A 16150-nucleotide genomic window follows, 5' to 3' on the forward strand; every position below is an offset into this window, starting at 1 on the left:
GGACCAAGCAATTGTTCACTTTCAGTGTACCTTCCATAATATTCACCACCTCCATCTGACCTCAAGATTTTGATTTGTTTGCATAATTGATTCTCTACTTCTACTTTATATACCTTCAAAGCATTTATTGCTTCACTTCTATCATAAAGCAGATAGAGATACATATATCGTGTATGGTCATCAATAAAGGTAATGAAATATTTCTGACCATTGACACATGCATCATATGGACCTGAAATATCACTGTGTATTATTTCTAAGACATCAAAAGTTCTCCTGGCACATTTCTTGTACTTGTTAGTCTTCTTGTACTTCTATCAAAGGAGATATGACCTAATATCTTATGCCACAACATGGAGGATTTCTTATTTATAACACTACACTTAATGCCATCATTAATACTATGCAATATCGTAAGACTGCAGTGAAATGAAAGGTTTAAAAGAATTTTGAACAATCCTTCATCTAAAATTCAATTTTCAATAAGAGGCATAGAACTCTTTTGTTGAATCCAAAAGGTGAAAGTCTAAGAACTGAGATAAGATTTCTAGAAAAAGATGGAACATAGAATGTCCTTTCAAGGTCTTATACAAAGGTAGTATTGAGGACAAGTCTTTAAGTTCCAACCGCCTCCACATGTGAACCCATTTTGTTTCCTGAATAGCTTGAAGATCTTTCTTTGCTTTGGCACATTCAAGAATGGATCCACGAATACTCTTCCCAATATGAGACTTAATAAACATTAAACCTAATCGATTGAATCGTTCCCAAAGTTTAAATGATGTTTTCTCAATTTGGGTACTAGATTCCATGGGATTTGGAGGTTCATCCACTCAAAGTGTCAAGTCAAGATCCATGCACCCTAATAACAGGAAAATTTTCTCTTTCTACTCAATATAATTTTCTCCATTTAGGGGAATAATAGAGGAATCAAGGTTTGGAATAGATAAAGTTTGAAGAACTGTAAAGTAGACAACAAGTTTACCAAACTTGTAATGAAGCCAAATTTTTTGAATATTTACCATGTAAATATTTCAAACGAATAAATAAGCGTGTCATTATAATCTTTCCCGTGGGCATAGATTATAACACATATGCGATTTATGTCTCTTTATGATGGGACCCAAAATTTTGTTTATAAAAGAATATTCTACGCTTGTGGATAACTAGAATCTTAAAGTAATTGTTTCCCTTCCTAATTAATTACTTAAATATAATATTTACCCTGTGGGGTTAAATTATTATATCTGCATGATTAATCACAATTTTTTTTGTCATTAACTTTATGTGAGTAAATTAATGTCACTAGACATTTTTATAATTAAGAATGTTGGGGCAATTACTCAATTATTCAAATGCATGCGAAAAATATGACATAAAAATAATTGACTAAAATTGATGTCAATTATCATTTCCTTATATTTAGGTCAACATAAAATATGTATAAAAATGAATTAAGCCTACAACCTAAATAAAAAATTTTACAATTGAAAAATTAACAAAATATGCATAGTATACAACTATATATGCATGCACAATCATATAATTCATATGAATTAAATGAGAAATTGCATAAAAACAGATTTACTAACTTTACTACAATTTAAATATGTATTAAATGTGTATTCAACGATAATACATGAAGGACAGTGGGCCTAATGATCATTGGTGTCAGAATTGTATCCATGGGATCGAATTCTCACTGGCTCAAAAATTTTGAATTTGTGAACTGAGTCGGGTTAGCGAGTTGTGACGGGCAAGCCGAGCCAACTCAACTTTTCTTGCCACGATTCAACCCATCCGCGCACCCAACTTGACCCGAGTCAACTCAATCCCGACTCACTATTTAAATGAAACTGAAATTATGTTTCATTTTTTTCTCTCTTTTATTTTTTTATTTTTTCACGAGATGGAGCTCGTCTTCAACCTCCAGCCACGCGCAGAGGGGCTATTGATGGCGGCGACTGTCACCCCCCCTCCCCCTCGGACGTCAACCATCGTCTTCGGCGTCACTTGCGCACCTTGCTCCGACCAGCGGCACTCGTTCGCCAAATAGCCCAGAGAACACGACGAATGATGGGAGTCGTTCGTCGACGGATCCAACGCCACTCCGCGCAAGTTGCCAGGTTATGAAATGATGGCCGACACGCGCATAGAGCACAGAGCTTGGCTCTCTTTTCTCAACTGAAATGAAGCAATGATCAGAGAGGAAAGCTTTGATACCAAAAATGTAAGACTTCAACTCAAGAACTTCTTAACATAGATGAAATAATAAAAACTGAAACAAAAAACACACCTCTCATCACGGTGATCAATTTTTGGAGATTGAAGATGTCTCGTCTATCACAGAGGTTCATCGATGGCAATGTCCAGGCATCCCTCAGCTAGACCAAATCCAAACTTAAACTCCTTTCCATCAAAGAGTGGAGAGGTTGTAATTGCAACTAGTTACAACCGATGACCACCAATCTACCTAGGAAGCCACCCAGTGAATGGGTCATATATGGAAATTGTCTTACAATTGAAAGTCATTATTTTTTGTTATTAATAAAATTATTTATTTATTTATTATATTCACTTTTTACTATATTAAATTATTGATTTAAGAGTGGTAATTAAAAAATTGTTAAAGTAACCATTTGATCAATTATTTTGTTTAATTATTCCATTTTTATGTTAAAATATTTCTTATGTTATTAATAAAATAATTTATTTATTTATTATATTCATTTATGTTTTTTTTACTTTTTTATCTTTTTTTATAATTAATTAGTACACAATTATTTGTCACACGTAATTATTGTATTAATTTACAACGAACCACAATCATTTATTAAAGAAATATCTTATTTAATTAATTAGTATATTAATATATTTTAATACAACATTAAATTACTTATTAGTTGAGTAACCACGTTTGTTTTGGTTAATTATTTGTTTAGGTATATTATAAAAAGTTACTCATTCTCTTCTTTACATAATAATTTTCATTTTAGGCACTAACACTGCAAACTTTTTTTCCAATGCATTTGAACTCATCCACACTAACACCAAATTTTACATGAATTTGAAGTTGCTCATTCTCTAGAACTTGAACTTGAACTTGAACCAAAAATGCACTAACCCCCCGTTACTTACCCAAAATTGTTAGTGATCACACACGAGGGAAAGTGCAAGTGAACGAACTATATAATTCATTTTCAATCACTCTAATGGAAAACGAGTGAAAGATAACTTTGATGGTTCACCTTGTCCATTCACTTTCACTCACTCACTCGAAAGCTCCTCTACCTAGAGTGCCTCGATGTTGACACCTCCAAGGCCCTCGAGAAAAACCCTAATTTCAGCTCCACCTCCCTCGAGTGCGTCATATGCGCCAAAAAATGTCTTCTACACTTCGGTATTGAACATTATGATATGGGACGAATCTCGGGCTGCTTCAACAGCTCTTGACCACTTAGACCACCTCTGATCTCCTCCTTGTTTTTGAATTTCTCCCAACCCATGTTCAAATTCCGTTTGCGGATATTCAGATATCCATCACTCGATCCATGAGGCTACTCATCTCCAACGTGCCTGATCAGCTTCGAATGACCCTTTTCTTCTTGTGAACATTGGGTTTCGAGGGACCTCACAAGATCACTTGTAAGAATTCTCTTCTCGTAGTGTCTAGCGTGAAGTCAACCTTGACTCCCAAGCTCGAGTATTTGCAGAGTTTAGTGTAGACCGAAAAAATGGTCTTGAGGTCGCCTGGCTTGTTGACGTTTAGTGTAGAGAAGAATTTCAGACTGAAAGTCGATTATTTCTTGAATGAAATGAATGGAGAATTAGAGGAATTGAATAAGTCTCCGCAATATTTTTCTTTTAGCATGGATCAGAAGATAAAGCCTGGTGTTCAATTGTGAATATCAAAATAAACAAGGATGATGAAGAAATTCATGTTATTCAGATATTAATTTATTTGAGAGCCTAGCTGAAGGGATGAAAGTTTACTCAATCTTGAGTTTGAATTGAAGTCTTCACCCTACTTCATTAAAATTACTTGGACTAGTCTCTTGGTTGTTGGCTTATGGTTGGCTTGGACTAGTTTCATTGAAATAAATTTGTTAGATAATGCTGGAACAACAATATTGTAGTATTAGGAAAAGGCTTAGGAATTGCATGTTGGTGAGCTGATATTGACATTGAGATTAAACTACAATCTATTTTGATTTATTAATAAAATACCCTATTTAATTATATATTATGTTAATATTTTTAATGCTAATTAAAAAAGTAACCATGTTTGTTTATGTTTATTATTTGTTTAGGTATATTATTTTTTTAGGTATAATATAAAAGTAACTCATTCTTTTTTTTTCCACTACATTTTTCATTTTGTGCACTAACACAAGAAAGTACTTTCCAGTGCATTTTCCGCCGATCACACTAACATTAAAAAATGTTCCACTTTCCTAATTCTTTCACTGTCCATTTTTCTTCTCCCATATAAGTCACTAACCACCCCAAAGGTAAATTCAGATCGAACCATCAAACCCAAGAGCTAAATTTGCTTGACTAGTACACTACCTCAAACTGGGATGGATTACCTCAAGTCGAAGTAACTTGGGAAGATGTTGATAAAAATGCAAACAATTTTATCTTACTTTATCTTAAAAGTAAGAGGTAAATGATCAAGAACCACTTTAGTGTTTCTTGGTTTATTTTTCCTATTGTTTCCTATTTGAACAAGTGGAAACTTATTTTCTAATCCTTTTTAACATTTCTTAAAGATGAGAGGAATCAAAAAGAATCACCAGGAAATTTTCCAGTCCCCAAAAATGGTGCAAATGCGAGAAAATTTTAGTCAACGGGAAATTTTCTTCCTATATTTTTGTATTGGCACACACACACCCTAAGAGAAATACCACATCATAGATCTAATAGAAAGGCAAAGGAAGTAAAAGCATGGAGGAAAGCGAGGAATCAAACATTCGTTTCCTTTCTTGAAATTCTAGAGGTAGTTCAACTTCGAATTGAGCAATAGTAATCCCTATGATAATTTGATTATTCTGCTTCTTATGAATATATCATGCTGAAGTTGTAGAACAATATACTAGTGGATTTCAAGGCTTGTCTTTTTCCAAGTTATTTTAATAATCCTTGATCCAAAAAAGCAGTATTGAAAGTAAATGAAGTTTGGTAACAAAAGATTAAACATTGGGTTTTTGTTCCTTTCTGTTTTTAACATTCATTTTTATAATTATTCTAAAAATCATTAATTTTCAAAGTAAATAAAATTTATTTTACTGCATAACATTAGATTATCTCCCCAAAGGAAAATTTTGGCTCCACCATGACCCCCCAGAAGAAAGTATCTGCCACCCCACCTTTGTTGACCCATTACAACTCCCACAAACAAGAGCCAATATGAATATAATTTTATCTTATTACAACTCTAAATTTAATGAAATTCACTTTAAGCATTAAGAGTATATCTAGGATTTTAAAACCCAGTGCACCAGCCATTACAACATTTCCTGCTATTTCAGATAAGAAGAAAAGGAAAAATATGTTTCTGAAGTTCAATGAATTGTTGATACGAGGTTGCAAGGCCAGAGTGTCATCCTACAAGAGGAGAAGATTTATTGCTTTCAAGTTGCATCTCATCCGAAGATTCAACAGATATCCGGTCCGTTTTGTCTAATGGATATGGAAACTTGCCCGATGCAAAACCGATTAGGATTTGGTCCGGGTGAAATGAATTTAGAAAAATATAGTGAAGGATGGAAAAACGAAAAGCTACCAAAATGACCATGATAAATATAGGTGAAAATTTGAAAGCTCCTGCTCTGTTGTTGCCTCCTATTTCAGCTTCTTTTGCTTCTTGTCTTTCATCTTGTACTGCCACCTCTTTCTGAGACTCCCCGGGTACTGCAGCAGAGTTGCGCCCTTAAGGACATAGCTGTAGCTTCCTTTCTCCTTGAACAATTGTGTGAAATGGGCCTTGCAGTAAAGAACACCATCCATTGCAGCATAGGATGAAAGAGTGAGGACACAGCCTCCAAGGGCACACTTGAAATAGGACTTATGATATGATTTCACTTCCAGAGTTACCTGTTACAGCTTCCACAAAATTTATTCAAAACATTTCTCAAAACATGAGCGCTAGTATGAGTTAGATTTTAAGAAATAATTTTAGCAGACAGGGAACTAATTTCAACTGGATGAAAGGACAATCCAAGCTTCCGTGGAGGTTCAGACTCATCTTTGAGGAAATCCATGACTCATGCAGGCCCACTAATGTTTCTTAGCAGCATTTACTCAGAGAAGCCAATTCCCTAGCCGATGCTCTTGCCAAAGATGGTCTCTCTCGTTCATCCTTTGTTTCTGGGTCTCCTTCCTTACTGCTTGAATGGTCCTCTCTGTTTGGGATTGCTTTTAGCCGCTTAATAATTTCACCATTTCATAAAAAATAAAAAAAGGGCTTGGTGAACAAGCTAGGTTCCTCAATAGTGTATCCCAGTTGGTTTCCTTCGTTGATGGTGCGTTATGCGAAACATCCATGAGTTCATCTCTGTAATCTTCGTTTGTTCTTTGAATTCTCTTATTTGTTGGAGGGGTCGTCAATTAGAGGATTTATAAGCGTATCCCAGCTAAAACAAAATATGCTTACTGACTTGGTCTAATCTCCATATAAGCAGTGGTATGAAGCAATTTTTATGGGGACAACAAGCTTAATTAGACTAATATATGCATAAAGAATATAAAATTATTAACCATGATATAATTCAGATTAAAATTTTAAATAAAAAAAAGTATGTTGAAGAAGTTAATTCATACATAGTTATAAGAGGACATTAAAATCTACCAAGTACTAGATAAAAAAAAAAAATCAATGAAAGCAAACTTAGAGGGAGATCAATCAAATGCATCATATGATTTTATCAATTTCATTCTGTCAAGTTCTTGTGGAGGCCAAAACCATGCCAAGAGCCACTTTTAGAAAATGTTGTCAAAGCATGCTAATTCTAGTACCTTCTTTACCAGAGAATAAGAAACTTGTAACTGAGACAAGGATGGTCTCCAGTTGTCCAAGAACGAGGAACAGAGTAGTGAATCTGCTGATATAAAGTGCTAGGCAACTTTTTTATGGAGACCTTTGTTCCCTTTTTTGGGCTTGAATAAATTAAATAAATAGATAAAACAAAAGATTTTTATAAAATTATAAAACTCAAAATATATTCATAAAAAAAATTAATATAAATTAATGAAAATCATAGTTAATATATATCAATATAGGAAGAAATAGACTAGCCTATTTTACCTCTACTTGCATAACTATATTTTTATTAGAAACACATCAACTAAATTATCTTTATAAAAATTATAAATATATTTTCCATTTAATAAATAGTAACGGGTAAAGGGGTAAAATTACTTGAATATTTAATTTTTTCCCAAACAAATAAATACAAATAAATATTCAGATAAATGGACAAATTAGAGGGTCTTTAAAGAAATAAACGAGATTGGATTCCTTATTACAACCAACGAAATTGAGTGTCAATTGGGTGGATGCCACTTTGATATTTCAATTGCTTTTTAATGACAGTTTCCTCTCTAAACGTGGATTTTCTCTCAACCTCTACCAAAGAGTCGAATCCAGCAAATGAATACATACTATGTTGTGATGAATTTGGTCATGAAAGGATATTTAAATGTGTATTTTGAACAGTTGGGTCATCCATTGCTAGATTCCAATACTATAGACCCGTTATTAGTGTTGATGGAACATAATTATATATGAAGTATCCTACATGTCTGTTGACTGTTACTACTCTTGATGGGGATAATGGTGTTTTTCCTCTAGCTTTTGCTGTTGTTAAATCAAAAAATCAAAAAAGTTGAGAATGATTTTTAGCTTGTCTAGACGTTTTTTAATCAAGGAAGAAGATCCTTTACTTTAATTTCAAATCGTCAAAGCGTTTTGATAAGGGCGGTCCAGAGACAATTTCCACCACCAAGACGTTTTCATCATTTTTGTATTCGTCATAGAGTTGCCAATTTAAAGAAGATGTTCAAAAATGAAACTTTGACTGCTCTCATATGGTTTGCAGTAATGAAGGCAAATATTTAGATTTTGATCAGACAATGGAGTTGATTGGGCAACAATGTGAGCGAGCAAAAGAATTATTGACAGAAAGATAATTGGGTCCTAAGTTTTGGTCATTGGCGCGTGATGGCAATGTTCGCTTGGGTGTGATGACCAACAATATGTCTTCGAGTTTTAATAATATTTTGATTCAAGAAAATGTTCAAAAATGAAACTTTGACTGCTCTCATATGGTTTGTAGTAATGAAGACAAATATTATAGATTTTGATCAGACAATAGATTTTATTGTGCAACAAAGTGAGCGAGCAAAAGAATTATTGACAGTAGGAGAAGTGAGTCTTGAGTTTTGGTCATTGGCGCATGATGGCAATGTTCGCTTTGGTGTTATTACCTCCAATATGTCTTAGAGCTTTCATAATATTTTGATTCAAGAAGATGTTCAAAAATGAAACTTTGACTGCTCTCATAAGGTTTGTAGCAATGAAGACAAATAATATAGATTTTGATCAGATAATGGAGTTGATTGTGCAACAAAGTGAGCGAGCAAAAGAATTATTGACATAAGGATAATCGAGTCTTGAGTTTTGGTCATTGGCGCATGATGGTAATGTTCGCTTTGGTGTGATGACCACCAATATGTCTTTGAGCTTTAATAATGTTTTGATTCAATAAGATATTCAAAAATGAAACTTTAACTACTCTCACATGGTTTGTAGCAATGAAGACTACTATTATAGATTTTGATCAGACAATGGAGTTGATTGTGCAACAAAGTGAGTGAGCAAAAGAATTATTGACAGAAAGAGAATTGAGTGTTGAGTTTTGGTCAGTGGCGCATGATGGCAATGTTCGCTTTGGTGTGATGACCACCAATATGTCATAAAGCTATAATAATGTTTTGAAATGTGCTAGAAGTCTTCCAATTGAAAAATTGGAGGCATGAACATTTTATAGATTAAATAAACTTTTTGTGAAAAGACATGAAATTGTGGGAAAGATGACATCGTTTTGTACTCCCTTTGCTGATGCATCTCTAAAAATTAAGGTGGATATAGCAAGAGCATGTAAATTTGAGGTATCAAGATAATGTGTATGAAATCCGTGTGGATCAGGAAAGGTTGTATCAGGTTGATTTGGAGAATATGACATGTACATGCACTCACTTTCAAATGGAAAAAATTCCTTGTGCCCACGCAATTGCGATGTGTGGAAAAATCAATTATGATTTCAATCAATTGTGTGATCTTTGGTATACAATAGAGGCATATAGACAAACATATGCGATTGGATTCTATCCTCCTAAAGATAAACTCTATTGGCCTAATACAGGTGTACGAGTTCTTCCACCTATTGAAAGGAACAACCTGATAAACCTCGTTCAGTTTGTATATGTACAAAAATGGATAAAGGAGAAAGTGGTACCTATGTTTGTTGTAGATGTAAACAATCAGGGCATAATGCTAGAAAATGTCTAAACCGACCAATTAACGCCCCAACAAGCACTTCAGGAAGTAACAATCCAAGGTAAACATTTTCACTACTTGTAACATTTAAGTATTAGTATTGATAATTGTCTTTTATTTTTTGGTATTCTATATGTATTAATTAGTCATTTTAAATTTTTATATTGTTTAGCCGTTCTTAGTGGAAGTTGTGGTTAGTGCCCATGTAATAAAGCTAATTGGAGTCTAGCTATATATTTTGTCTACGTAGTTTTATTATTTTTCTTATGAAAATTGTTTTCATTTGCTCAGACACTTTTTGTACCAGCAACACCAGGGATAAGTGCTAGAACTCACCTTCCTTTTTTACTTGCAGCCACTGTGTTGGGATACATGGTTAGTTCCGGGTAAGCACTCTCATCCCATCATTTATATGCACCAGAGATATAACATTCAGTTTTGATTTGAAGTGACAGCAGAATAATCAAGTTTCTGATGGGATTGACAATTTGCATGTGACTACCTCACCAAAGTGTCATCAAATCTAGTCGTCGGTGATATCATTTCATTCGCCTTCACAATGTTCAAGCAGAGAAAGATATCTCGAACTCAGGTGTGCTTAGCTATTGATTTTTTGTTTGGTATTTGAAAGTAGTGGTAATGGTTATTTTCATTTGTTTATTTAAAATCATCAGAAGGCATGCAACAAAGATATTCTCGTCTGTGATAATCTCCATAATTTTCTCATTGTACTCAACCGCCATTGTTGGGCATTTAATTGCACTACTGTAACAACTTAGGTATCATGCAAGTGTTTGCATGGATTATAGTCTTACATTCGATAGTGGCTGGGAATTTGTTCCAAATTCTCGCATACCTCTTGATTTATTTTACATGTCAAAGACATACTTAGCAAGATGTTTGAGTAACGACCTTGACTTACTCAATACTATACTTAGAGCTTGTTGTTTTCTTGTATTAGACAAGTCATGCTATTGATCCCTATATGCTGACCTAAACTGAATGATTTTTTTTTAAATTTACTATTTTTTACATCTTTGGGTACATGTAATTACTGCTTGTTTCATCATGTGACTAAGTCTCTGGTCAACTATGCTTTTTATATGGGTTCTTTGTTGCATTTTGCAGTGGAAGAAAAATTGTATGAGGAGACTAAGAGGAAATGCCGAAAGATGAGGTAGAGATCGAAGTAGAAGTTTTGTTGGGAAGACAAGATGGATATTCTCTTTGAGCAGTACTCGTTTTGGGTCGTAGCCTCACTATCTTGTCATTGGTGACAATCTGTTTTGGGAGAGGTTGTCTTGTTGCCTATTAGTGAAGTCATTCAGCTCTAGGCTTGTAAACTATTACGATTGATAAAAACTACTGATATATTCATGTTTAATGCTTCAATATAAACACTTGTTGTCCAAACACTGTTTATGAGAATGATATTGGTAATTGATTATCGTTGATGTTATCTACTTGTCTCGCCTTTGATGTTTTGGCGTTGACATCAACACTACATGATCTTGTTTGGTTACTGATTATCTTATTATCCAATAGAGCTCTAAGTATAGTACTCAGCTCTAAATTTTATTTCTAAATTCAACAATTATTTTTTCATATATTTTTTCAATTAAAAAATATTTTAAATCGATAATAAAAGGAGTAAAAATGGTAAGAGTAAAATTTTTAATTAATTAATATAATAATTTTATATTTTACTATTTTAAATATAAGGAAATAAAATGTGTACCAATAAATTTGATTTTTAAAGTCTAAAATAAAAATGTTAAATATTTTTTAATTTTTTAAATAATTTAAATCGATAATAAATGGTATTAATTAGGTAGGAGTAAGGTTTTTAATTAATTAATATAAGGTTATTTTATATTCTATTATTTTAAATATAAGGTAACAAAATTTGTACCGATAAATTTGATTTTTAAACTCTACAGTAATTTTTTTGAAAAATATTTTCAATTAATAAATATTTTAAATTGATAATAAAATGTGTTAAATAGGTAAGAGTAAGACTTTTAAATTAATTAGAATAGATATTTTATTTTTTATTATTTTAAATGTAAGGTAATGAAAAGTGTGTCGATAAATTTTATTTAAAATAAAAATTTCAATTTTTTTCAGTTAATAAATATTTTAAATCAATAATAAAAGGTGTTAAATAGTATGAGTACAATTTTTTAATTCATTAATATATTTTTTTAATAATGGATTATTTGAAATATAAGGTAATAAAAAGTTTACCAATAAATTTTATTTTTAAACTCTAAACTAAAATTTTCAAATTTGTTTCAGTTAATAAATATTTTAAATCGATAATAAAGGGTGTTAAATAGGTAGAGTTGTCAGAGTGGTTATGTCCACTCTTATAGGCGGTAACTTTCTGCACCTAACAGATCGGTCTGTTGGGTGTATTGGCTAGCTGCTGTCATGGTATCAGAGTTGGACACACCACGTCCCGCGTTCAAATCCCGTGAGAGGCGGTCAAGAATGGGCGGGGTGGGTGTCAGAGTGGTTCCGTCCACTCTTGTAAGCGGTAGCTTTCCGCTCCTAACAGATCGGTCTGTTGGGTGTATTGGCTAGCCGATGTCATAGTATCAGAGCCGGGCACGCCATGTCCCGCGTTTGAATCCCGTGAGAGGCGGTCAAGAATGGGCGAGATGGGTGTTAGATTGGTTCCGTCCACTCTTGTAGGTGGTAACTTTCCGCACCTAACAGATCGGTCTATTGCGCGTATTGCCTAGTTGCTGTCAAGAGTAAGATTTTTTAATTAAATAATATTCTGTTTAATAAATTATTATTTTAAAAATAATGAAATAAAAATTGTTATAATAAATTTGATTTTTAAACTCTAAAAATAATTTTTTGAACAAATTTTTTTAATTTTATAAATATTTTAAATCGATAATAAAAGGTGCTAAATCGGTAAGAGTAAGATTTTTTAATTAATTAGTATATTTTTTAATATAAAGTAATTAAAAGTGCACCGATAAATTTCATTTTAAAACTCTAATATAAAATTTTCATATTTTTTGATTAATAAATATTTTAACCAATAATAAATGGTTTTAAATAGGTAAGAGTAAGATTTTTTAAGTAATAAATATACTTTTAAATAATTTATTATTTTAAATATAAGGTAATAAAAATTGCTTCAATAAATTTGATTTTTAAAGTGTAAAATATTTTTTTAATTTATAAATATTTTAAATCAATGATAGAAGGTACTACATCGATGATGGCGTGGTTTAAATTTTATATTTTAAACCGAGGGTTTTTTTTTTCATTTAATGATGTGGCATCCTACACGGGTGATGATGTGTCGTTCGACTCACCGAGTGCTGATATGTCATGATGACGTGGTGATACGTAATCGGTCAAAGCCTACGTGTCACTTTTGACTTTACATGTGTTCAATTTACCGGTCAAAGTCGATTATTTTTCTAAATAAGTTCAAAACTTCATCATTTATCTAAATATGTTAAAAAAGTTGGGTAAAATTGGCAAAAAATGTAGAAAGGGAATAATGAACAGAGATTTGTTTGTTGCTTTGGTCTTCTGAAATGGGTAAATTACCTTGTGAACTTCCATGCTTGGGGATCACTATCTGCCATAGCTAGGTCAAGGGCTTAACACCTTCATTGGTCACGGTACTAGTCTCCACTCTAATGTGTGTAGCGAGAAAATACACAATTGAAAGATCATGATTAATCACAGCTAGATGCAACGGAGAGTTTCCATCTTTATCATCTACCACTTTATAAAATGACACAAAATACCTTCATAGTCAGTTTAAATATTATGTGGATGTAATACCTATTATTATCGATTTAAAATATTTACTAATTAAAATTTTATTATAGAGTTTAGAAATAAAATTTATCGTTACACTTTTTATTACCTTATATTTAAAATAATAAAATACAAATAAGTATATTAATTAATTAAAAATCTTACTCTTACCTATTTAAGACCTTTTATTATCAATTTAAAATATTTATTAATTGAAAAATGAGTTTAAAAATTAAATATATTGATACACATTTTATTACTTTATATTTACAAAAACATAAAAAGTATATTTATTAATTAAAAAATCTTACTCTTACCTATTTAACACATTTTATAATTGATTTAAAATATTTATTAATTAAAAAATTAAAAATTTACTATAGTGATTAGATATAAAATTTATCGGTACACTTTTTATTATTGTATATCTATAATAATAAAATATAAAATAAATATATTAATTAATTAATTTTTTACCTATTTTACACCTTTTTATAATCAATTTAAGATATTTTCTAATTTAAAATTAATAATATTTTTTTTAAAGTTTTCAAAAAACTATTTTGTCAGAACACATTTCATTAAATATCAATAATATTTAAATTTTTATTTTTAATAAATTAGAGTTAATGAAAAGTGTTCTGAAAAAAAGATTTTTGAAAACAATATAAAATTTACTAATTATTTTTTAAATTAGATAATGCTTTTTGGCTTCTATTTCAACTCTTAATTGTTTAAGTAAGGAGGGTTAGACAACTCTAGTGTCAACATGAACTTCAACTTCAAATTCAATTTCCTCCTCCTCGTCGTGGTGTTAACATAGCATATGCTATTTAAAAGTGTTTGAAAGATTGAAAAATTGAAAATAAAGTATTTAGTATCTCAGTTGATAATGCTGCATATAATGATGTTTGTCTGAGAGTTTTGAAAGAAGATTTTTCAAGAAAAAAGAAATTGGTTTGTGGTGGGAAGTTATTTCATGTGCGTTGTTGTGCTCACAATCTGAACTTATTAGTCCAAGATGTTCTTGTTCAAATTAAGGATATCATTGAGACTGTGGATGAGAGAGTTAAATTTATAAATCTTTCTGAGACTAGACTTCACACTTTTTTTGAAATTTTACAACGACTAGAACTAGATGAAAAGATGTTGGTTATTGATTGTCCAACTCGTTGGAACTTCACTTATAACATGTTTTCTTCTGCATTAAAATTCAAAGATGTATTCCCTAGATTTCAAGTAAGAGAACCAATGTATGATTGTTTGCCAAGTCTTGATGAATGGGAAAAGGTTGAAATGGTGTGTGAGATTCTAGAAGTTTTTAATGCAGTTATTAATATAATTTTTGGGAGTGATTACCCTACAACTTATTTGTACCTTAGTGCGGTATATAGGGTAAAAGAAGTTCTAAATGTTCATTTTAAAATTGAATATGTTTTCATTTGGACAATGGTTCGTAGAATGAAAGAGAAATTTGAGAAGTACTGGGGTGAATGCAATTTGTTGATAGTTGTTACTGCAGTTTTGGATCCAAGGGTCAAAGGTTGATCGAAATGTGTTTTCTAGAGATACATTTTGAGGAGGAAACTACGGTGAATATATACTTAATTTGACACACCTTATATGAGATTTACAATGAATATGTATCCTTATATAATGCGGATATTAGAAATGTTGATTTTCAGGACTCCATGAATTTAGCTCATGGAGAAAAAGGGAGAGAAAGCCATTGGGACAAAACTGGAGGAAGAAGGGTTATGGACTTGATTTTTAACCCTCCCCCTGAAGCTTTATTTATAGATTTATGAAACTACTATATTACAATAATACACCTGAACTTAGGGTTTAGGGTTTTGGGTTTAAACCCTAGAACTTTAAGTTAATTACATCAATGTCATCTCTATGAGATGACCCTTTATTTACCATCCTGCCATCTTGAATGTGGGCTTATGGGCCTTCTCCTTGATCTGTGGGCCTTGAGCCCCTTTTCTACATCTCTTGGTTGCTTGAGTCTTCCTTAGTCATATGGGCTTGGGCCCCTCTTATAATATACTTGGATGTGTGGGTCTTCCTTGGTCGCGTGGGCTTGAGCCCTATCTTCCAATACTCCCCCTCAAGTTAGGGGTGAGAGAACAACATGAACTCCTAGGTTGCTACAAATGATGTATAAAATCTTTGTATAAATTGGCACATCTTCCAATATGCTTTCACCTTCCAACACTCCCCTTCATGCTAGTGCACTCATTCATGAGGCCCAACTGGCATAATATCAGTGAGAGAAAATCACTCCTAGCTGCAAAGACATTGCTCCATACTATAGTCTTAACGCATGCTGGATGTAGGGCACACTCTGTCTTCTGTAGGTAGTGTGTCTATCAGCATTGCTCTGAAGTGTCCACCTCCACCACCGTGGCCCTCCATATGACAACGACTCTCAACTGGTAGAGTAATATATGACATTAATGGGAGGAAGTAACATAAATGTAATAATAAGTTCCTCCGTCATAGACATCCAACCACAAATATTTTTTATATTTTTTACGGGGATGAAGTTCGTTCGTCATGGACTTCCAACCACAAATATTTTTGATATTTTTATGGGGATGAAGTTCCTCCGTCATGGACTCCCAACCACAAATAATATTGATATTTTTGACGGGGATCAAGTTCATTCGTCATGCATTCCCAACCACAAATAATTTTTATATTTTTTATGGGGATGAAGTTCCTCTGTCATGGACTCCCAACCACAAATAATTTTGATATTTTTTACGGGAACAAATAAATAATAGTATG

At 32.3% G+C, this 16150-nt stretch overlaps 1 protein-coding gene and 1 pseudogene across 1 annotated transcript; both read left to right on the top strand.

Moving 5' to 3' along the window:
- The first annotated feature begins 2359 nt into the window (after positions 1–2359).
- LOC137943589 (transcription termination factor MTEF1, chloroplastic-like) lies at positions 2360–3905 on the top strand (annotated as a pseudogene).
- An 8950-nt stretch (positions 3906–12855) lies between these two features.
- On the top strand, positions 12856–15128 carry LOC137943590 (zinc finger BED domain-containing protein RICESLEEPER 2-like). The gene is made up of 4 exons (XM_068789061.1): positions 12856–12924; positions 13179–13212; positions 14370–14897; positions 15040–15128. Exons 1-4 carry the CDS (start codon positions 12856–12858, stop codon positions 15126–15128), a joined length of 720 nt encoding a protein of 239 aa, XP_068645162.1.
- The last annotated feature ends 1022 nt before the right edge of the window (positions 15129–16150 follow it).

The sequence above is a fragment of the Aristolochia californica genome, unplaced genomic scaffold, assembly GCF_029961685.1.
Source record: "Aristolochia californica isolate CCGP_79_NKW_82.1479 unplaced genomic scaffold, dmAriCali1.0.hap1 SCAF_11, whole genome shotgun sequence".
Classification (NCBI taxonomy): Eukaryota; Viridiplantae; Streptophyta; class Magnoliopsida; order Piperales; family Aristolochiaceae; genus Aristolochia; species Aristolochia californica.